The 24,222-nt window shown below is 42.9% G+C and overlaps 2 protein-coding genes across 3 annotated transcripts in view; one reads left to right on the top strand and one right to left on the bottom strand.

The window, feature by feature from the left end:
• Positions 1–12,751, top strand: part of LOC133513695 (fibroblast growth factor receptor-like 1) — a 38,632-nt gene extending 25,881 nt beyond the window's left edge. The window contains exons 4-7 of the mRNA XM_061844688.1: positions 7,123–7,209; positions 7,303–7,587; positions 9,181–9,534; positions 11,269–12,751. Coding sequence (XP_061700672.1) covers positions 7,123–7,209; positions 7,303–7,587; positions 9,181–9,534; positions 11,269–11,696 — 1,154 coding nt within the window. The 3' untranslated portion in view covers positions 11,697–12,751. The remainder of the gene's footprint in view (positions 1–7,122; positions 7,210–7,302; positions 7,588–9,180; positions 9,535–11,268) is intronic.
• A 2,018-nt stretch (positions 12,752–14,769) lies between these two features.
• On the bottom strand, positions 14,770–24,205 carry tacc3 (transforming, acidic coiled-coil containing protein 3). 2 transcript variants are annotated; one of them, XM_061843777.1, is made up of 17 exons: positions 24,054–24,205; positions 23,014–23,182; positions 22,817–22,944; positions 22,692–22,741; positions 21,174–22,164; positions 21,031–21,085; positions 20,131–20,263; positions 19,614–19,672; positions 19,403–19,536; positions 19,264–19,306; positions 19,024–19,149; positions 16,731–16,798; positions 15,679–15,722; positions 15,432–15,592; positions 15,241–15,347; positions 15,041–15,161; positions 14,770–14,973 (listed from the first exon to the last, which is right to left on the bottom strand). In XM_061843777.1, exons 2-17 carry the CDS (start codon positions 23,179–23,181, stop codon positions 14,908–14,910), a joined length of 2,454 nt encoding a protein of 817 aa, XP_061699761.1. In that variant the 5' UTR covers position 23,182; positions 24,054–24,205; the 3' UTR covers positions 14,770–14,907. The 2 variants fall into 2 exon arrangements, with proteins under 2 accessions (XP_061699761.1, XP_061699762.1); XM_061843778.1 differs by having other exon boundaries at positions 24,005–24,130.
• Between the last annotated feature and the right edge of the window lie 17 nt (positions 24,206–24,222).

A 24,222-nucleotide genomic window follows, 5' to 3' on the forward strand; every position in this document is an offset into this window, starting at 1 on the left:
GCTCTCCCCATCAGCAGGAGGGCCACAATAAGAAACGCAGTTGGTGTAAATAGCTTGCTTGATTTTTGAACCGTCACACAGATCTTTGAATGAGGCATAAAGGGTGAAATGTGGCTGGCAACGGCCTTTGTGTGTGCAGCGGGCGAATTTCCTTTTGGGCTGGAGTGAAGCATGATGAATGAGCGGAGCGGAGCGTGAAGGCTGTGTTTAGTCTAATTACTCTAAGATGCCTAATTAGGGCCAGAGAATGCACTGTCGCTTGCCTTAGAAGAAGAACCATAATCAGGCAGATGTGGAAGAACGTCAGAAAAAGGTGCTTTACTGTATGTAATAAAGCAGGCTTGCGTGTTGGGAATAGACTGGACGCATGTTTATTTCCAGTCTCCTTTAGTAGTTCAAAGAACGGGTGTCTGCTGATTGTGCTAAAATGAAAGGTTGGAGTGGAGGCACACAGCCAGCTTTAATGTCAAGGTTTGTTGTGCACTCGCGCTACGCCGCATATCTTCAAAGTTGGGGTGTGTTTACGCCATCTCATAAAGGCCATTTGGAGTTTTACAAATGCTTTCAAGCGGAACTGAATCTGAATTGATCACACAACATCAGTGGCGTGTCATTTAAAGCCTGATTGAAGGTCCCGTTGATTGGCCTGCTCCAACTATTGCTCCGTTTTTATTTGATTTGAAGAGTGTAAATATAGATGCTTTTCTAGAAGGTCGCTAATCTTCAGAAGAAAGCTCAGTGAAGTCTGTGAAAAACAATGGGTCAGAGTTCAAGATGTAAAACTTATCAGTGATTTGTGCTATTGTTGAAAGGATTTGGCATAAATGGATTGCTTGGTATTACTACAAAACATGGTGTAGGAAATACATTTGGGAATGCCTGCAGAAAACCCATGGAAACGTGGGGAGGATATAAAGCTCCACTCAGAAAGACCAGAGCCCAAATTTGAAACCTCAACATGAACTCTGAGGCCGATCTGCTAACCGTTCATCCATCCATCCATCTATTTTCTTAGTCGCGTATCGTCACAAGAGTCAAGGGAGTGTTGGAGCCAATCCCAGCTGTCAACGGGCAGGAAGCGGGGTTCAACTTGAATTGGTTTCCAGCCAATCGCAGGGCACATCGAAACAAACAACCACTCGCACTCACAATCACACCTACCGGCAATTTTAGAGTGTCCAATTAATGCATGTTGTTGGGACGTGGGAGGAAACTGGAATGCCTGGCGAAAACTCACGCAGGCACGAGGAAAACATGCAAACTCCACACAGGCGGGGCCGGGATTTGAACCCCAGTCCAGAACTGTGAGGCTGACTGACGCTCTAACCAGTCGTTCACCGTGCCGCCCCAAACTGAGTCCATTTATGAGCAATTTTTAATTGATGGTACTTTTTCTTTCAAAACATCATTTATTAACTGTCATCTTTATACTACAAATAAATGAACCTAAAATACAACTGTGTTTTCAACACCTGGTCAAAGGTTTTGTGTGAATTTCAAGGCTCACCTCTAAACTGTTGCTTGAACTTGACATTCATCATTGGAGGTTTCATGTATGGTAGCCATCCCATCAGTTTATCATTGCAGGGTCACAGAAAACAACAAAGAGTTAATTCAATCATAGAAGCTTTTTAAATGGAAACACCCCCCCCCACAAAAAAAAAAAACAAAAAAAACATTTTTTTGAATAGCACATTTTCAGCAATTGTGTGACAAAACCAAGAAGTAGCTAAAGATACATGGGATCAGTATGGATGTGTGGAGGGGTGTAAAGTAGTGGAGTGGTTAGGGGGGAGGGTGGGTCCTTTCCCCATCTGCCAGCGGACAGTCTGTCCTCCCTCAAGCTATCTGAAGAATCTGGTCAGTCGGTGCAACATGGCGCCTCCTCAATCCCTCCAGCTGGCTGTTTAGGCCTGTTTAGGGTGGTCTCTTGACAACTGGCCTCATCACTTCCAGGCTCCCCCTCCAGGATCGAGCCGTGCTTGCGGCAATCTCCCACAGGACACATATAAACATGGGAACCTTGTGTTTATGTGTGGATTTTATTAGCAATAAACGAGGGAATAATTCAGAGCCGATCCCATTTCTATATTTTGCTCCGCTCTGGTGATGATTTCAGGCTAAACAGTGCGTCTTGTGTGTCCCCGATCACCTGTGGAAGCGGTGTGTGCGATGAACTTTCCCCCCCCTCACGTTACAATGTCGCCATCGACATCTGGAGCTCATTCTGGCCCCCAATTCATCCAGGCCTTTTCCTGTGATTCAGCTGGCACAGGAGGCAAGGGACCTGTTTCCTGTAGCTGGATTTGTGAATGAAGTGGGAGCGGATGGCGTCAGCCCCCCCAAACACTGTAACAAGAGCGTGCAAGTATTCAGGACAGATTCCATTTTAAGCTACTTCTTATTTTTTTTTCGAGGTTTACTCATGTTCTCGATTCATGACTCCTGGACTTGTAAATATCATCTCATACTTATAGTACAAACCTAATAATCTGCTACACAAATTAAAGTTGCAGCTTGTATTCACATAGTGAGCTAAATGCTTTTGCTGTTAATTTAGAAGGATCTTTTCTTAAAAAAAAATAATTGATTTAATGAATGGGCAACCATGTGATGTCCAACCAGATCTCAATCTATAAGATGGTTCGTCAACATTGTGTAAATCCAATAGTGACAAGGTGATTAGTAATAACCCATTCATAAAGGGCACAATTGTTTCCCCAAATTTGCCAAAACGTTGAGAGGAAATGGAGTTCTGGGGGGAAAACGGTAAAAAGAAACCTTGGCAATCAGGGACCGTGTTCTATTTGGATTGTGAGGTTCAGGAACTAGGAGGAATGCGGAGCGCCCGAGTAACAGAGGGAGATCTCTTCCAGTGCAGAATGTTTTTAGAGGAATGGGTTATTATAGTTGGCCAGTTGAGGGCCCTTCAAATAGCTGTGACATCATGGCTAGGCCTGGTGCTGCAGGGGACAAACAAAGGAGGGTTTGTACCGAGAACCCTCCTGAGCTTTGACGCTTTCAGAGGGGTGGAACGATGAGGGGGGGGGGGGGGGGAGTCACATCTGCTCTCTTTACCTGACCCAGTCGAACCTAGCAAGGTACTGTAGCATGCTAAACTGTATCTAAACAACTTCAGTATGTGGCTAACCTACATCCGAAGAGTTTAGAAGGCGCTGACTGTGCTGATGCGTCTACCTTGGTGCACGCTTTGTGTGCAGTGCAAAAAAAAAACACGAGCTCCAGATGTTATATCACATCAGCGTTATCGATTGTGACAAAATTGTTGATACGCGTTTGAGAAAGAAAGAAAACTCCACAATGTTGGCAAATAACTTGACGATACTGGAATTTGCTCAAATCCATACTGACAAGGAACAAGGAAAGATGAGACAAGACCCATCTGGGGCGGCATGATTGAGTATGTTAATGTCTGAAAGCTTGGTGTTAAGATAAAGACCCTAAATCCAAAGCTGAGGAAACCCAACAGTACCTAAATACAAAAGATTACACTTCTACTGTATTCCAGAATTACTGTACCTTTTGCAAATTACCCTTGGTGAGCCCCGAGCCCCATCAGTAGACGCACCTGAAGCATGCAGTCTAGGGAGAGGCACCATTCTAATCTGAGACAGCTAGAGCAGTTCTCTTACGACCAATCAAAATACCAACATAGTTAATAAAGGCTCCGTCACACCATGACGTTCTGGTCAACGTCCTCTGAACATTTCAATCGTTCTATTTTTTAGCGTTATCAAACGTGGATGACACATCTGGCGTGTGATTAACGTGTGTCTAACGCATGACTTAACGTGTGTCTAACGCACGAAAAGCGTGTAACAGCGACCAAATAAGATACCCCTAAAAACCATTAGCGTGTGCAAACGTGTCATTGGGGCGCGACGAGCGATTTGTCAACGTAAGATGAGCGTGTTGAGCATGTGACCAACGGGTGAATAATGACAGAAAAGCGTTTTGCTGGCGTGTAATTTTTACTGTGGAACCGGCACTAAAACGTTGGTAAGTTCATAGTCACTTCAGTTGTTGTCGTGAGTTAGAACAGTGAGCATCGTGCCACCAAGAAGAAAAAAAGTTAGGGCGCGGACTCACTTGCGCTGCCAGTGAGAAAGCTAAGCCTCTTTCATCACGAGCAATGTGTTTGGAGGAAAAACAACAGCAGGAGGAAGAGCACGTCCGCAAAGTCACGCACCATGTGACACCACCTGGGGTCCCTAAACACCTTGCAAACCCCAGTGAGGACGGTCCGACAAAGAGACAAAAGAAGCAGAGAAAGGATTGCAGGATCCTGGACTGGGCTGTTGAGGATAGTCTGATGGAGTTTTTCCGCGAAAACGAACTGCTGCTTTCTGGATCTTCCATAGTAGGTGCTCTCTACTGTAGCTTAATATTAAATGGACCTTGCTTACAAAGCATCGGTTAAAATACCCATATGCATGGAAGTTCGGGAAACGCTCCAATGACGCTCAATGGACGCCAAACGATGTTCGTTTGACTTTAGTTACACGCTGTGTGCGCTAGGGGATTGTTCAGTGGTCGTTGACAGGCCGCCAGTGAGTCATTCACTGCAAAGCAAACGATTAAGTAACAACCAAGTAAAGCTAACCCTAACCCTAACAATAGCCAAACGCGTGCAACGCTCGGCGAACCTTAATAAAACGTTCCACGAACCTTCTTGAACGTTCTGCAGCATTTAAAATTAAACGTTGATCAACGCTGGTCTCGGTGAGAACTTTTGTGCATGTTCAAAACTTTTTTTCCGGTCCGGCGTTCTCCGCCGCTTCCCAGCGATCATTGACGTTCACTAGCGTTCAAAGAAGGCTCTTCTGGAGCTATCCCGGCGACCATGGGCGACTACGAACGTTTCCTCAAACGCTATAGAACGCTGACCAGAATGTCATGGTGTGACGGGGCCATAATTGGTGAACAAGTTTCATTGAGTGTTATGTAAATCCTTTCTTTGCAGTAATTTTTCAAAAGCTTGTGCAACAAAATGGAACTTGAAAGCATAAAATTGTCCAAAAGGTCTAAAGAAGAGTTGTATCTCAAGACTCTTCCCTCCCCCATAGCGAATTCTTTCTGTCACTCATTCGCTGCCATTGACGGCTGTCGAATTCAAATATCCATTTTAACACGGAGGACTGGCAATGAATTTAACAATCGTACACAGCGTGTATTTCAGACGGAGATTGTAGGTGACCCGCTCCTTTTAATTCATTACTGCGTAATTTCAAAGGTCGGGTTTCAGTCATTATACTTTCCGTAAGCTGTGTCTTAACTGCCCCGCGTGATGTCAGTCAGTGACATAAAGTCCACAGCTGTCTCTCCTGGAATGAAAAACGGATCTCATTACATCCAAATACTACCCAGTCCAACCCGAGCATGCTCCCTGATATCTGTATAAACACGGAATTTACTGAGATGGCGCCAAGAAGGTCCTTGGTTGATACGGTCAGGGTGTCACTTTAATGGTAAATATGGCGCCTTCTTTGCTTTCACGGCACTCTGCGTTCTAATGTTCCCTCGTTAAAGGCCTGTTGGCCGAGGCTGCCATACAAGGTGCCAACAGGCTCCTTGGGGGGCAATTTAGAGGTCTTGCTCAAGGTCACAGAGAGACCATTTTTTCCGTTATATAACTGGACTAACGTACTATTTATATGATTAATTGTTTCCATATGCATACAAAGTGAAAATTTGTGAATGGTGGATTTTGTTTCCCGTGACCCTCGTGAGGATAAGTGGCTCAGATGATGGATGGATGGATGAATGGATGGATGAAGGGTTGGTTTATGTCGCTGCTTCACAACCCGTTAAAATAACTTAATAGGTCCTGTTAGCTATATTATTACAATTTAGACTGAATATGTAGGTACTCTTTTTTTTTTTTTTAAATGTATATATAATGGGACCTCGAGATACAAGTATGTGTTCCATTACTATGCTTGTAACTCAAAAACCTCACATTTCAGGGAATCTTTCCTCCTCAAAATGAATGGAAATGCTACAAATCCATTCAGCCTGCCCCCCAAAAACAACAAAAATGTTTCTCATGTGAAAATAGCACTCAACACTATAATGAACTCTAGAAAAACCCAGTCATCATTTAATAAAATGAATGGAAAGAAATTCAACGACATTTCAGTAGACTATGCTGCTCATTCTTGTTTGAGCATTTCTGTCACCTTGAGGAGAGTATATTACAGATAAACGGATATGTTGAACATATCATATCAACTATATATGTTGCTCCACCATTTGTGTTCAAATATCTTTTGGTTTTCGGCACTGATTCTATTGATCAGCCTGTCTGCGGTGTTTCCCATTAAGTGTTAGCAGTAAGTTGTGTGGTTGTTTTAAATACACAATGTGGAATTCTCTTTGTTTTATGCTGAGTTTGACAGTGAACTTCAACTGGGAGTAGCATTAAACAGCTGGAAGCCCATTTATTTTATGTGTTGTTGTTTACCAAGTCAGCAAGTAAAAATAAAAAGTAGGCAAAACAGTGGCTTGTATCTCGAAAAACTCACAAGTCGGGTCACTGGTATCTTGGGCAGTACTCTATTGCAAAGGACTCTTTCTTTATTTGGGCACTTATTGTACTTAATGTAGAGCAGGCAGTCATTAGCAGCTGATCAGATGGTAATTTCTTTCCACCTTCGATACCATTCTGGACTTTTCTCTGCATCATTTTGAGACGTTTAACCCCCCCCACACACACACACACACACACACACACACTTTCGCCAGCATCAGTCACCAAAAGAGAGTCTCGCTCCCCTGTTTAGAAGTCGAATAAAATCTTCGATCACACTGCTGTGCGCTGTCAAGCCGGCAGCTCTACCAGACAGCGGCTAACATAAACTACTCCTCCACAAATATGCCGCCTTAGAAAGAGCAGGACGTTTGGGCAACATCGTAAGGCTTTACAAAAAGCGCAGCAAAGTTAGTTTTTCTTTTTTTGTACATTAGTACGGTTTTACATAAATAATTGCAAGTAGGTGAGTTAACAAATTGTGATATGAAAATCACTGGAGGTTTGCTGTAAACTGTATAACAAGATTAAATGTATCCATAATATATTATTCTAATGTGTTGTTTCACCAGATGACTCTGGTTCTGGTAGGATCAGACCCGCTGTGTATGATGGGGCACATTCAGAGCATGGTTCTGATGGCTTGGTAGAAAAGCTTGGTAAGTCTTGCGCCATGCAAGTCGATGGTAGTTAAGTAGTGATTTTATCAGCAACATGAGAAATTTTCCTTTTTTTTTGGCGGGTGTCAATAGTGCGCCCCCGCTTCACCCAGCCCGCTAAGATGAGGAAGAGGGTGATCGCCCGACCTGTGGGCAGCTCAGTGCGTCTCAAATGCACGGCCAGCGGGACCCCTCGGCCGGACGTTGTGTGGCTGAAGGACGACCGACCCCTGACCGAGCAAGAGGTTGGGAAGGGTCGCCACAACAAGTGGACCCTGACCCTGAAAAACTTGACCCCCGAGCACAGTGGCAAATACACCTGCAGGGTGTCCAATCGGGCGGGAGAAATCAACGCCACGTACAAAGTGGAGGTCATACGTGAGTATCGCACACAGGCTGATAAAGGTGTTAACGGATGTAAACTAGTATGGCACTCACTAATAATAATAATAATCATAATAATTAAAAAAAATATATATGCCGTAATTTCCGGCCTGCAGAGCGCACCTGTTTATAAGCCTCACCCAGTACATATATAAAGGAAATACGATTTGGTACATACGTACGCCGCAGCTGTGTAAAAGCCGCAAGTGCCCAGATTGAAAGATGAGATATTCACAAAGAAAGACGGGACACGGTTTAACCCTAGCGCCGCCGCGCTAACACTAACCCTAGCACCGCCGTTAAAGCCGCAAGTGCCCACATTAAAAAATGAGATAGTTACAAAGAAAGACAGGAAACAAAAAGCGTTTTCAAAGTTTTAATACCTTAGCTTAGCTTAAGATAGCAACAACATGGTACCGTGAACAGGGTAAAAAAATAACAAACAAAAAAAACCACTGCAGCAGCTAGCAACATGCTACCACAGCACTAACGGGCCCAGTTAAAAAAAACATACCTAAATCACTGAGACGTGGCAGTAACACAGCAGCAGCCGCTAGCGCGTGCTAACCACGCTAACGGCTAGTGACACACACATACACAAAAAGCAAGATATCCGTGTTAAAGCACACACTGTTGAGTTTGAGAGTGACACGCAGACTATGTGAGAACAAAACGCGGATGGGGTGCTAGTGTGGCGCTAACCGCTAGCGCGGCGCTAACAGGGCCGTTAAAAAAAAAAAAAAACATACCGGCAAAAGTCACTTCCTCGACACATATACCACTGGTCTCACTCTTACCTTTTCTGCTCGAGTGCCCCTTGTGGCTGTTAGAAAAAATGCAAAAAGCGGCATCACCGCAAAGCGTGGGGAAAAAAGTCGCGGTTTATATGCCGGAAATTACGCCGCGTATATAAAAAAATCTGAAATAAAATATGAGTAATGCGTATCATTCTAATGCTTTTTGACAACTACGTGTAGGTTGTTATTAACTACTACATGTACATAACAGATGTAAACTAGTATGGGACTCACTCATAAAATCTATATATTCATATATAATATAAATGTCAGACATTGACTGCATCCGTGAGCATAGAATGCTCATAATTGCGCTAATAGTGGGTCAGACTTCTTTTTTTTTTTTTTTTTTTTTTTACAGCGGAAGTGCAGTAACCTTTCAAACAATCTGTGATGTACTGTACTTACTCTGGACTTGTGATCACATCTCCGCCATATGCCGCCGGACGAATGTGTGCAATCACGTATATGAGAAGCACATTGAGGAAGCGGGCGGGAGAGCGAGGCCTCGTCCCCGTGGCGCTCGCACTGGGGAGTTGGGGGCGGGTGCAAGACTGGCTTTAACTCAAAGACCCTACATCCAATCTGGATCTGATTAAAGGCCAGCTGCCTGCACTGTACGACCAGCAGCACAGAAGCATAGGAAACTAATCACACATACTTATGGTGTTACATGTGGTTCCGTGTCCGTCTGTCAGAGTCGTGAGCTGGAGGAGGCCAAGTGCAGTACGGCCATCCTCTTCCACGGGCTGTCTGATAATAATTGCATTTCCATTTGTGGTGTCTGCAGAGAGGACCAACTCTAAACCGGTTCTGACAGGCACTCACCCTCTCAACACGACGGTGGACTACGGCGGCACCACGTCGTTCCAGTGCAAAGTTCGGAGCGACGTCAAGCCGGTTATCCAGTGGCTAAAGCGCGTGGAGACTAATGAGGAGAGCCGCTACAACTCCACCATTGAAGTGGGAGACCACCGCTTCGTGGTGCTGCCCACAGGGGAGGTGTGGTCGCGACCCGACGGCTCCTACCTCAACAAGCTGCTCATTACTCGCGCCAAGGAGGAGGATGCCGGCATGTACATCTGCTTAGGTGCCAACACCATGGGCTACAGCTTCCGCAGCGCTTTCCTCACTGTGCTGCCAGGTGAGAGCCCCGAAGTGCTCCCTGAGAGCAGCTTAACATTCTCCACTCACTGCAATGCACTTGCCATGTAAATACACCCAATACTATAAAAATCTACTTGTACAAAAGAGGGGTATTTGTTCTTATTGGGTAACAAGGTTTTATGGCGCCAGATGTACAGTACTACCACGCTTTTTCATTGAACCTTTATCAACATAGAAGTAATGGGTGTCCCTGGCCACTTTACCTGTACTTATCCATCCATCCATTACCTTTGTCGCTTATCCTCACGAGAGTCGCGGGGAGTGCTGGACCCTATCCCAGCTGTCAACGGGCAGGAGGCGGGGAACACGCTGAACTGGTTGCCACCCACTCGCAGGGCACACGGGACAGACAACACTCACAATCACACCTAGGGGCAATTTAGAGCGTCCAATTAATGTTGTATGTTTTTGGGATGTGGGAGCAAACCGGAGTGCCTGGAGGAAACCCACACAGGCACGGGAAGAACATGCATACTCCACACAGGTGGGTCCAGGATTGAACCGGGGACTTCAGAACTGTGAGGCCAATGCTTTACCAGCTGTTCCACCGTGCCACCCACCTGTAGCTTTGTTAAGATATTACAAAGCGAGGAAAGAGCTGGGAAATAAAAAGAGAAAATATTTGAGAGGCTGTCGACCCACTCACTGACCGCACTTTTGCATTGCAGTGACAGAGACTCTCCACGCTTCGCTTTTTAGCCACAGTTGCATTTGAAATCAATAATATCCTTTTATAGTATTGTAAAACACAAGATGCATACTGTATATAGTGTATGGATGTAATTTTTGTGACAAAAGATTATATAATACTACATGGCATCTGATACATTGCAAAACTATTCAGCTATGATTCAAATTTCGAATGGCAGGGAAACTACTTTTCAGAATCCCCGCACACTTTGTGCAAATTTAGTCATGTTCCTCCCCTTTCAGTTGGCTGAAGACCAAATCAGGGATGTCAAACTTATTTTTAGTCACAGGGGCCACATTATAGTTGTGGTTTCCTTCAGGGGGCCATTATGACTATTAAAAAAAAAAACCGCCTAAATGTACATCATATTAAATATACAGTGAACCCTAGCTATTTTTGTTATTTTGTGTTTGTGACATATCTAATAATAGAATACCGTAATTCCCGGCCGACAGAGCGCACCTGGTTATAAGCCGCACCCAGTACATTTGTAAAGGAAATACCATTTGGTACATACATAACGCTGCAGCTGAGTAAAAGCCATAAGTGCCCACATTGAAACCCAGGAAAGAAAGATGGTACACAAAGAGTTCAACGCTAGCGCCGTCACACTAACAGGGCCCGTTAAAAAAAAACAAAAAACATACTGGTAAAAATCAATGAGACATGGCATTAACACGCTAACGCAGCACTAACAGGGCCGGACCGTTAAAAATCACTTCCTCGGCGGCACATATATTCCACCGCTCACTCATACCTTTTCTGCTTGAGTGCCCCCTTCTGGCCTTTAGAAAGAATGCAAGCCGCATCACTGCATAAACCGCAGGGTTGAAAAAAGTCGTGGAAATTACGGTAGTTCAAATCTGATGCTGTCCCTTTTACTGTTTATAATTGGCTATGATTAAATGAAGCACTTTTCATACAGAAACTCCAAACTATAAAATAGAAATATGTAACCCCGATAGGATGTAAAAATGATTTTCAATGTGGCTCACTTTTGACTCGTGGCCTCTTTTGCAGACACCAAGCCCCCCATCACGCCCATCTTCCCCGCGGCCTCCAGCTCCCTGCCCTGGCCGGTCATCATCGGCATCCCCGCCGGAATCGTTTTCATCTTCGGCACCGTGCTGCTGTGGTTCTGCCAGAGTAGAAAGCAGTGCCCGCGTCCCGTGGGCCCCGCGGGCGCCGCCGTCCCCCACCGGCCCCAGATGTGTCGCGAGCGAGAGCGAGGCTTCGTCGCGCCGTCGTCCGGCGCGTCCAGCCCGGACAAAGACCGCATGAGCTCCGTGAACTACGAGGAGTACCTGGCGCAGCAGCAGCAGCTCCTCCTCAACCAGGGAGGCACCGCCAAGATCTATCCCAAAATCTACACTGACATTCACACGCACACGCACTCCCACGTGGACGGCAAAGTACATCAGCATCAACACATCCATTTCCAGTGTTAGCGCAAAGAAGAAGGAAAAAAACATTTGTCAGGGGAACACAACCCCAAATTGGCCAGTCACATGACAACATCGTGACATTTGGTGCTGTCACTTTTCTTTTGTATTTTTGCGTGCGTCCACGTTGTCAGACTCTCACGACATTAAAGATCCGCGTCAGTACTTGCTGTGCACTTAATTTAAAAAAAAAAAAAAAAAAAAAAAAGAAAGGACTTTTGTTGCGAGTGTGAACGCAGCTGGTCTTGTTCTGCAAAGCCGTTTTCATCGGCTGTCGAGCTTCAAAAATGGTACCAGAGGTGTAGAAAAGGGCTCGTTACGTCCTACTCAGGTTGTCCTTTTTCGTGTTTTGGAATGCTGACCACTATCTTGTCACAGTAAATGGCCAAAATATTAGGTACGCTTGCACAATTAACACCCCCACCAAAAAAAATAAAATCAATCTTTGATTGTATGGCACTGTCAGAGAAGTATTCATTTAACAACTATTTTGTTTGCACTTTGCAGACAAACACTTCCCAGTATAATACAAGCCAAACTCCAATAATATACTGTATATATGGTTTTCTGTTCCTCAAAACTGAGAATTGTCTCTGTCAGGGCCCAATTAAAAAAAAAACATTTGACTTTGCCTAATGTGTACCAACATTGTCCGAGACTGCAAGAGATGAGTGAAGTATGTTTCAGTGTTACCTTTGAGGGGGAAAAAGGTCCTCTATAATTTTATACCTAAATAGTCCTTGCATCATTCATATTTAGTGTTCTCAACCAATAACAGTTTGTGAAGCTCTCCTCATTTCTAATCAAACTCAGTCAAGAATTCTTAATTTATTTAGATTTTTTTTTAATGTATCAAAAGAAGTTTATTTTTCTGAATAAGGCATTTTACATTTTTATGTTATGTAATTATAAAGTGTACTTTGTGTTGTGTTTAGTATATTTGAAGTACAGTGTATTCGCATTTAGTTGATTTACTTGTGTATGCAAATAGTTCTATTTTTAACAAATCCAAATGTTCTGGTATGAAATCATCTCGGCTGGTGGTTTGATTAAATGAATGAAAAGTGGCATTTTGTCTGCGTGTGTGTACTTGTGTTTTCAAGCGTGTTAGGGCAATTTTAGGCAAGCTACTTGGAAAATGGAGAGCTCAGTTACAAGTTCTTCTACATGAATCGAAACTTCACAATAACTGCCTAGGATATGATAAAATAACATATATTTAGAGCATTACATCCATTTTCTTTGGTGCTTATCCACACGAGGGTCACTGGTAGTGCTGGAGCCTATCCCAGCTGTCAACAGGCAGGAGGCGGGGTACACCCTGAACTTGTTGCCAGCCAATCGCAGGACGCATCAAGACAAACAGCCGCACTCACAATCACACCTAGGGGCAATTTAGAGTGTCCAATTAATGTTGCATGTTTTTTTGGGATGTGGGAGGAAACCGGAGCAAACCCATGCAGGCACGTGGAGAACATGCAAACTCCACACAGGCAGGTCTGGGATTGAACCTGGTACCTGAGAACTGTGTCACCATTCCGAGAGCATTACAATATACATATGTATATATGTATATATTATTTTTTTTTAATTCATCAAACCAAACAGAAACAGGTGACTTTCCGTTGGCATGGCCGCGTTAAAGCAAGCGCCTCGTCGTGTGTTTGGAAAAGTCCCGCGATGATCAGGTGCTTTAAGCAGTTATATTTTGCAACTTAGACATGTAGATTTGTGCAAGCGTAAAGATTCTGGAAAAAGTAGCCTGCATTTTTTTGCAGATCCTTGTTGTGGTATTTGATGGAGGCAATTATGAACGGTTCAAAAGCCAGCCAGGGTTTGCACAAAAGCTTTTAGCCTTCTGCCACAAACTAAAACAGACACCAGGAAAATTTTTTCATGTATTAGAGTTTGGTAGTTTGTGTGTACACGCTTTGCAGCAGTACAGACACTCAGGTCACAGGGATAAAGGACTTTTTCTTCCAGCTGTATCTTTCTTTTCTCCCCCCCCAGATGAGTGACAGCACTAGACGACCAGCGAGCCGCCTTTTCTCATTTATGCGACTCTAATGTTCCCTTTGGAGGTCGGTCGGATTTCCTTTCAGCGTTTCGGAAGCGCATTGTCCCGTTGTGGGAGTGAAGCGAGGCGGCCTGCGCGATGACTCCCGGAAAAAAAGCCCGCATTGTACACCGGCTTCTGTTGCGTATTTTTTTTTTTTTTTTGTCTTTTCTTGTCAGGGATTGCACGCTGATGGCGATGACAGTGCTAGCTCTGCAAAATTTACTTTTGTTTATATGCCAGGGGTCGGCTCTCTGGTAGACTTCTACACTTGAGAGGCACTTTGGTGATGAAATGCAGCACCTCCAAAACAATGATCAAAGAAATATTTACGTACTTAAAGAATACATGAAAAATAGGGAATTTTACATGGGAAGGCTATGATTGAATTGACCATTGTAATCAGGCCAACAATTTGACCAAATGAAGAGTTTTTCAAAACGAGACATTGGCATTTTTTTCAGATTTACGAAACTCGCGCCAAAATTATCCAGATCCGAATGGATAATTTTGGCGCGAGTTTCGTAAATCTGAAAAAAAAAAAAAAAAAAAAAAAATGCCTATGTCTCGTTTTGAAAACAAACTCTTCAAATCGAAAAGCAATGCAATTAAGTTCTGCCCTCTGGTGGCCGAGGTTTACTGCGGTACACTAAAACCTGTTCAACAGAAAACGAAGCCTTACCCAGCCTTTATTGAGCAGAGGCACAAAAACAATTCCTATGGCATACCAGCACACAAAAATATTAACATTGGAATACACATTAATTACAGTATGTACTTTATTGCCATCAAGTGCATGGCAGAGATTGACAAACATCTTAAAACTGTTGCAACAACATAAAAACAAATCCAAGTCCACAAATGCAGTAGTATTCTTATTACATTACAATGTTATCACAATTAAATCAAGTCTCATGCATGGGGAAGCAAACAGCTTTCGAATAGTCGTACTCTCGTCTAAAGGCTGCTGCGCATGGCAGCGCTAACAGAATTCAACTGATAAGGGAAAACAAAGCAACTAGCACAGGTTAAACTTCTTTATTTACTCTTACTGTACAGTATTTTAAAAACATTGACAAAATACAAATGTAACTTCATTACGAATGAAAAGTGACGAGAGGAACAGAAAGGAGACAAAACATGTACGACAACTGAAGTCAATCACCCGTTCTGGACGTTGCTGATGAGTTCGTCACAGAGTTTGGTCAACTCTTCGGCCTCCTTCACCTGCATTCAACAAAATAAGTGTAAATGTACTAAGTAAGTCTATTCAAATGTGTTTTCGTGTATTCACCTTCTGGGCCAGGTTCTTCTCCAGCGAGTGCACCTTCAACTGTTCACGCCGCAGCTGGACTTGCAGCGCCGACACCTCCGCTTTGTTCTTGGCGCGCACGTCAGCTATTTCTTCATTGGCCCTATCGGGAACGACAGCGTCGCTATGACCGACTGAAGCTTTGTGCAGGTTTAATATGACATCTGTGCGAGTTTTCTTACTGGCCAATTTTCTCCTCAGCGTGGGCTTTGAGGGTCTGGTAGCGCTTCTCCTCCTTTTTGATTCTCCCCAGGTAGTCCTGAGCGCAAGCTTTCAGGGTCTCCTCATTCTGGAGGGAAAAGGAAAATTTCTCAAATATCAAATTGCATCTATTGTGGTCTTCATGCACCTCAACTGAGGGGGCCCTTCGGACCTTTTTGTAACCCTCAATGATCTCCTTGTACTTGTCCAGCCGTCTAAAAAGGTCCGAGAAGGACCTCTCCATGGCGTTGAGGTCACTGGAGACCTGCTCCTTCTCCAGCATGACCCCGTCCAGCTTCACCTGGAAAGCCTCGCGCTCCTTCTCTTGTTCCGCTGAACAACATAAATGTTGTTAATAAATGTAAATACCACACCAGCTTATCGACGACGCTTGATAACACGCACTTGGTTTTACTCACCCATCATTTTTGCAATGATGAACTCAAATTCGGCTATTATTTTCCTGTTGGGAAGAGGGAAGTGTCAGCTGATAGATTTATATACACAGATCATTTCACACTTGGGAATTTGCAAGTGCTGGGATGCACTGGTCAAGCAAACAATGTGTCCCTACAGCTCATTATCATAAAATACAGATAAAAGTAATCCTCCGCTCGATTACTAGTCTTGCTTTGCAGTCCAGCTATATTGCAAACATTTATTGAGCTCTTTTGTACAATATATTTGTTAGCTATTACTCTCCTTCTGTAGGGACAATCGTTATGGTTTATATTTGATGCAATGCACATTTTGTCCACAAACAAGTACACATAAGAAAAAAAAAAATGTAATGAAGTCTTTTCTTGCATAGTACTGTAATTTCCAGCCAACAAGCTGCAACTTTTATCAGACGCTTTCAACCCTGCGGTTTATGCGGTGATGAGTCTAATTTGTGCATTTTTTTAACGGCTGCAAGGGGGCACTTGAGCGGAAAAGGTAAGAATGAGACCGGTGGAATGTATGTGCCGAGGAAGTGACTTTTACCGGCCCTGTTAGCGCTGCGCAGGCATTAGTGCTGTGATAGCATGTTGCTGCTTTTACCGGTAAGTTTTATTTTAACCCGCCCTGTTAGCGTTAGCACTAAACTCTGTTTAAAGTCTTTTTTTTGTAAATATCTCATGTTCCAATTTGGGTTTCACACAGCTGCGGCGCATGTATGTACCAAATGGTAATTCCTTTCCAAAGGTACTCAGTGAGGCTTATAACCAGGTGCGCTCTGTAGACCGGGAATTACGGCATTTATATTTCTTATATCAGCTGCTGACTGATTTGGATATCGGCCACACAGTTCTGAGGGCTCAGGTTCAAATGCAGTCTCGCCTGAGAGGAATTTGCAGGATCTCCCTGCGCCTGCGAGGGTTTTCCCCCCCAAATACGTTTTTAAAATAAATGGTGTGTGACCAACTGAAAAAGTTGGTCATACCCTCGGAGCCCTGATTTCAGAAAAATATATATTTTTTTCCTCCCCTACCTCATTTCCTGACCATCGTCTTGTAACTGCTGGTACTTTGCACACATTTGCTCCTCTTTTTCCTTTGCCTGTAGAACCAAGCAGACAGTTTAATACATTGAAAACCAAATACTTGCACTGAGGTGTTAAAATTAATCTAGAACTATGAGCAACCTTGGGGTTGTTTATGTAAATGATCACTGTCCCCCACATAGGGCATACACTGAACAAATTAGCCCCCTGACCACCAAAAAAAAAAAAAAAAAAAAAAGCTTTTAACATTGTTATTGATACAAGTATTGTCTATAATGACCAGATCAGACACTAAAATGTAGCCTTTTTTTTTTTTTTTTTTTTTTTTAAATGCAGAGTACTACCATTTCCATTTCATTTCAAGTGTGAACGGCTGCTTATCTCCTATGTGCCGTACAACTGGCTGGAGAACAGCTCAAGGTGAAGCCTGCCCATCGCATAAAGTCAGTTCGCCAACAACCCTCATGTGGATAAGCAAATCAAGAAAATGGAGGATTGTGATGAATGGCTATGATATTCACTGATTTCTCTCAATCTAACCATCAAGGACATATTAACAAGGGTTGTATAACAAGTCTGTAAAATTTGAACACTCAGCACCAAAGATTTCCTCATCTTTTATGGTTTTCGACAGGAAGGGGTGGGTGGGTTGGAGTCTGATGCTGCTCCACCATTGTCAAGCTTGCAGATAATATTAAGGCAAAACTGCCGGTAGATAGCAGTGATGCACCATCTTAGAATTAAGATCACTCCCAATTTGTTCAGTCTAACAAACCTATGAGTTACGAGAAGGAAATGGTGGCAATCGCAGGCTGCAAGTTGACAGTTGAAGCATTTTATGCACAATTTGACTCACTATGAGTTATGCGGACATGTCATTTGACTGAATGAAAAAAAAAAAAAAAGACTGACGAAGATGGGGATCTGGGGCTACAAGCATGATCAAACGATCACCAATTTTAACGTGCACGTTTTATAAATACGTAGTATTATGGATGAAATATATCTAATACATCAATAAATAAATGCTATTTTGTTTTCAAAAATGTACACAATAACAGAATTCAACTGATTGGTTCATTAATTAGGCACATACCTTTACCCCAAAAAAAATTTCAAATACAAATTCAACTAAGTAAACTACTAAACCGAATTCAGATTTGCATCATGGCGTGCAACCCTGCTTTCACAGCATGTATATCGTATCCATTCAAAAACATTTTAATTTGTTTTTGTAAATGATTGAAATGCATGGATTTGACAACAATTATTAACGTCAAGTTAATAATACAGATATTTTTGCAAGTTATTCCTTCTGAACTCTCACCTCGTAATTGACTACCCTGTCTGCAACTGAGATTGGTTGTTGGACTTGGGTGGACGTCCAAATGTCCCAGCTATGGAAAAGTTTGTTTTCGTTGCTTTCGGTTGTTTGACGTTTCTCGTGAACTTCCAATGAAACCTCTTGATCCATAGTCAATAGTATCCCAGCCCCACAAGCACAATGGTTTACCAGATCGATCGATTTTGTGAATGAAGTTGCTTAACAGAGTGGTAACTTCCTTCTTTCCAACCGTATCAAGGATTTCTCGTTCCATTGGAACTTATTTTTGACAGATCAATTTATTTCACTGGAGAGGCGTCTTTTCTCTTGAGCACCGCCATCATGTTGACTTGAAAATGGCCCCATGAACCGCCTCGCATACAACAAGCGTTTTTTTATTGGTCAGGAGGAACACATTCGACCAATCAACTGACTCGTACCTAATCTTCCACCTTGGTTCCAAAAATAGGACCGGAAAATGAAGGCGCGTGGATTCTGGCACAGGTTACTGTCAGAATATTGCAGAAATACGGATAATTTTTTGTTTTTAATCAATGCAATTTAAAAAGACGGAATTATGCCTATAAACGGGAAAATCATGTCTGGTTGTGGTGGTTAGAAGTATGCGTCATAAATGTGTTGACAGCGTAAAACAGATCTTGGCTGTATGATGCAGACCACATTCGCCATACCCGATATGGAGCCTCTGTAAGACGAATCCGTGACTGACACGAAATCCGCATATGGTGAGTCAAGTAGTATCTGGTATATGTCTTTATTTTGCAATCAAAATCATTCAAATTGATTTCATCTGTTAGCAAGGGCAGTAATAATGATTAAAAAAAAAAAACAATGGCAACACTATTTTGTGGTCTTCTGCAGACTTGGGTTTTAGCCCAAAAGCAGACTTGCTGACCATCGCCCCCCCTCATTGTGAATGTTGCCACCAGGTCATACCTCAGCCTGGACTTTGGCGATGGCCGCGTCCAAGTCTTTCTGGCTGTACTTGAGCACGTCAATGATGTCTTCTGTGCTTGCAGGCTTCGAGAGCGCTGGGACGAGGCTCCTGATTACTGGGGGAGTCTGAAAGACAGGAAAACAAAAACACGGGAAGAATTTCACTACGTGTCCCCAATAAAAAACTGAACAGCCAATGATTGGACTGATCAGCGATGCACGACTGTAGGAGGGTCTTACAGGAGATGCCGCAGTGTCGCTGGCTGCTGGTAGGGTTTCAAGCCTAAATCGGACAGAACAATGGAATCGTTTCGACTTCAAAACACACTATTTGCTGTCCAGGAGGTGCAGCCGTACAATCATTCAACATCGTTCGTACCGGGACATGAGAGAAGAAGGCCGAGGAGCTTGTAATGGATTGACTGCGCCTCCTCCACACTTCTTTGGACTCTCCCTTAGGAGGGGGTCGAATTTAAGGTACAAAGACTGTTTGCGCAGTGCAGACTCCTTAAACTTGTCACATAAAAAAAAAAAAAATAGTTAATTTCCAGACAAATAAATAAAATGTCAGAAATAGTAAAATCACTCACGCCACTTGAACCAAACTGTTCAAGGTAGTCAATTTGTTCCCCAAAGTTGTTGGACATAACTACAGAAAAAAAGAAAAAAAAAACTTGAATGAGGCATCCTAAAATAAGGCCATGCTGAAATGGCATTAAGTTAGAACTAAAAAGTGCGTGTGTGGGGTAAATAAATAGAATAAAATTTCAAAATACAAGCACAAACGTAATCGTGTTAGACCAAAAGCTAATTTGTCAAAATAGAAACTTGAAGTGCAACTCCTCTCTCTCATATTACAACTTCAAAATTTCTTCATTCGACATATCACTTTTTTTTTTCTTTTTAATTAATGTAGTATGACCCTACAGGGAATTTAGCTGAATGCATATAATTTCATGTCCCCCCCCCCTAAAAAAAAAAAAAAAAAAAAAAAAAAAAAAAGTCAAAATCTAAACTTAGTACAGACTACATACATATCACAGATCTTTTTAATAGTCATTTGAAATTGAAGATGTAAAATTTGATCATCATATAAGATGTACTTACACTCAGTCCCAGGCACAAACTCCTCAGTGAAATTTGACAAGTTGGTCTGTAGTTGTTCAGAAAAATTATTTGTACACCTTTCAATTTTGGGTGCCAATGCACGAGTCTCATCACAAGCAGTCTTGTCAACTTCCTGTCAATACAAGAATATAATATAGAAAAAAAAAAAAAAAAAAATAAAAAAATAATCACTAAATAAAATAAGGCTCGTCTCTCTTCAAAGTAAACCACATACACCCTCAACCCATTCACTGAGGGAAAGATTTTTAAAAACAATTCATATTATTATTATTATTACCATAAATCCCAGAGGTGTCAAACTTATTTGTGGTGCGGGGCACATTGTAGTTCCAGTTTCCCCTCAGAGGGCCGCTATGACTGAAAATATTTAATCGCATCGAACTTACACCTGAAATTTCTGAAATAGTTTTGGACTCAGAACACAATGCTAATCTGTTTTTCAACCATTGTTCATGTTTGGTTACACAAAAATGCTCATCTAAAATGTTATCATTTATGATATATGACTAAGAAATTTGGAAAAGATTTTTACAAAAATCATGGAAGTTGATTTGCCACCACGGGCCACATAATACCATGTGCCGGGCAACATTTGGCCCCTGGTCCTTGAGTTTGACACCTGTGGCATAAAACATTGTTAGCTTGAGCTTTTTAACTATCACTTGGCAGAGCAAAAAAAATACACAGACACCAGATGCTAACTCTGGTAGCACCTTAGCGCTCCAAATAGAGCTAAAAAAAAAATATGCTGGGAGTCCATGAATAGGTGAGTTTTTGAACAAGTAGCTGAAGATATGTACGACAGGGAAAAAAAAAAAAATAAAAGAATTGACTCAATGTGGAAACTCTAAACCATGAGTAGGCGAGGGTTTTTCGTACCTGCTCTTGTAGCACTTCGGTGTCGGCTTTAGCTATGGACGTCCTCTCATTGGTGCTACAGGTGGGAAAGAATTTTATTTTGAATTGAACTACTTCACAATACAGTACAATAAAACTCAAGAGCCTACTCAGTGTTGGCGTACCAAGCAGGTGCCTTGTGTGCTGTGTTCTGTGGAGGGCTTGGGTTCGGGCTGCTCTTGGGAGACTGGTTGATATTGGACTTTGTGGCAAAGGGGTTTAAGTCAGGGTTGTCCAGTTTTTCAAAGTCTAAGGAGTACAATGCTTTGGGGGAGCTCGCATCTGCCTCATCACTCGCAGGTAATTTTTCTGCATCAGCTGCTGCCACCAAAGTGTTGGACTCCTCTTCGGGCTTGAGGACATGTGGTTCTTTACCAAGGTTTTGGGGCTTCTGTTTGACCTCACCATCACTAAATTCTACCTCAAGCTTGGCCGGGCTTTCCTTGATGGGCGGGGTCGCCAGGTAGCGCTCCAAATCGGCCCCTTGAGCGTCAGATGGAGCAGGGCGCAGGGAGGCGAAGGGCTCCAAGTCTGCTTCAATGGGTACATCTTCATCTGCAGGCTTTAACTGGGCCTCATGATCTGGTGATTTCTTCACCAGGACAGGGGAATTCTGGATTTTGGAGCATCCAGGTTTAAAGGGATCTGTTGCGTCAATGTTGTCAAAATCAATGTTGTAAGATCCTTTTGAAGGCAGAGGTGCATCTTCCATAAAACTGTTTGATGGTTTGTTTTCATCGCTTCTGGAGAATGTCTTGGCAGGGACCTCTTCAGGTGTGGCGCCGCGTGACTCTTGCTCTACAGCTAAAACTTTCACCACGGTGACCACGCTGCTGTCTGTCGAGCTGACCTCAGCGGATACATTGACGAGTGAGTTGTCTCCAGAGTGAGTGAAGGGAAGAGTCTCATCTAGTCCCGAATCGGACTTGCTGGCGGGCTCCCCACACGTATTGTCTGGCTGTCCGGGAGACGTGCTCTCAACGAGAGTCCTCGGGGGTGAGAGAGACACTTTACTGGAGCTCTTGAAAGGGTCAACGCTGTCCAGGTTGTCAAAGTCCAACTGGTAACCTCCTTTGCTTTGTATTGGCATGTCATCATCAGGGTAGGAGGACAGTTCTGTAGCAAAAGAAAGAAGCATACAGTGTGTGTATGAAGTCCATTGACATGTTTGGTTTTAAACATATAATCTTTAATTCAGTTGAACAATTCTGGGGGGAAGAAACTCTTCTTTCTTTTTAACTTGTCCTATTCGGCTGCTTGGCTTTGCAGGATGTTGGATATGTAAGCCTTTTGAGGTGGAAGTTTTGCTTTGCAATACTAGGAGTTTGAAACACACTTTCTGCCTCTGCTTATTTTAAAATGTTCCAATTATTCTGTTTATTAAAAATGCAGGCAGACAGAAAATAGTTTTACTGGCCAGAAAGAACAGACAAGAAGAACAGGGGTGCGACCCACAGCAGAGCAAGTTATCCAGTCTACATATCAGAGCACAAGGAGCATTACAAAAGTCAAATCGTGTTCTTATTTATGGGGGGCATTTCAAAAAGTGTACAAAAATGGCAAATAGCGAAGTTCTTCACTATAAAATCGAGAGTGGTCTTGGCAAATTAGAGAATATGCAATTATCAAAACACATATACTACCTTGTATGGGACCATCCAGTTCTTTTGATGTCTCTTGTGGCAAGGTGCACCTAAAAGTAAAAAATAAAAAAAATTCAATGGTTTATCATCCTTGAGATGAACTTTAACTGTATGATTGTACATACTTTGTCAAGTCCAAATTTAAAGACTTCATCGCTTTTGTGCACTCATCCACACTTGACATTTTAACCAAGTTTGCGGGAGATAAAATCCTTTTAGTGACTGGGTCTCTTCTTGGAGTCTGGAAACAAACCTAAAATCCAAAAACAGGATTAGTAACAGTTAGACATTAAAAGAGAGGCAGGCCAATGTGATGGTGTACCTTTGCACTCTTCGGCACCGTCTTGCTGGGGAGGTTCTCCGTCTGACGCAGGATTGAAGGCCTCCCGGTCGGCTGCTCTAGTTCGAAAATGTCCTCACCTTTGCCCTTGTGCTTTCCTCCTCTGGGGCAGATGCCGCTATTCTCATCATTCACCTCAACAGAGCTCATCCTTTGTAAACAGAAGAACACCGTTACCGACAACTCACTGGAATCCCACAGAAAGGCACCGAAGGGAGGGGGGTCTCTCGCAAACCTGCACCCTGTTGATAAGAAACACATTTTGAAAGTTTGTACCAAAATGAGGACGAGGGAACGCCAGACGGTCTGCTTGATAATGTGAAATCTTGTTTGTATGTACGACAAACATTTGAATAAAATGAAAAAAAGTTCAATGTGACTTTTTTTTTTTTTTAACAATTGGAGGCCAGATATAAGGTGAATGACTCACTTTAATGTGTACATTACAGTATATGTGATCACATATTAAAAATCAAGCTACTGTAGTAGTTGTGGGCCGCCCCACATGACCAATGTTATCCATGAGAAGAATACTTAAGGAACAATCACGTGACATCCTCACGAGTTTAAGCCTTTCAAATTTTCACATCGTGTCACCGACAAAACAGAACGACGTCTGTTGCTCATCAATTGCGAACGAAGTACTGTAATCGCCTTTGTCACAGTACGAGACTTGCCTGCCCATGTCATCTCAATTTGTTTTAGCCCACGCACGCGAAAACGCAGAGGAAAGCAGAGTGCTCACGTTGCGCATGAAAAGAGATATGAGAAATGCTAAACCGTGAACTTTTTCTAAATTGGTCAAGGCAACGAGTTACTCTTCAACCTTGTTAAGTCGCTCACTTTCACGTCCAAACACACATTTGTAGTTTAACAGCTCCGGTACATTGGCACAGACAAGCTAAGCGTTGCCGTCCCGATAAACTAACCCCAACAATAATAGCTATCGGTAAATCATCAATAAATTCAAAACCTGGTGGGATGGGGTGGGGGTAATAATCACAAGAACGCTCGCCAGGTACCTGAAATTAAACGAAATAGGAACTCCAAAGTGGAAAAAGTAGAAACGGCGTACTGTCGGAAACCCCAAGCATTCCTAATGAAAGAGACGGTTTGCTTTTAAACAGCGAGAAACAGGCCAGTCAAATCTGTCGGAAAATTCAAAGCAGCCAATAAGGCGAAACCAGGAAG

Source organism: Syngnathoides biaculeatus, chromosome 15 (genome assembly GCF_019802595.1).
Source record: "Syngnathoides biaculeatus isolate LvHL_M chromosome 15, ASM1980259v1, whole genome shotgun sequence".
Taxonomy (NCBI): Eukaryota; Metazoa; Chordata; class Actinopteri; order Syngnathiformes; family Syngnathidae; genus Syngnathoides; species Syngnathoides biaculeatus.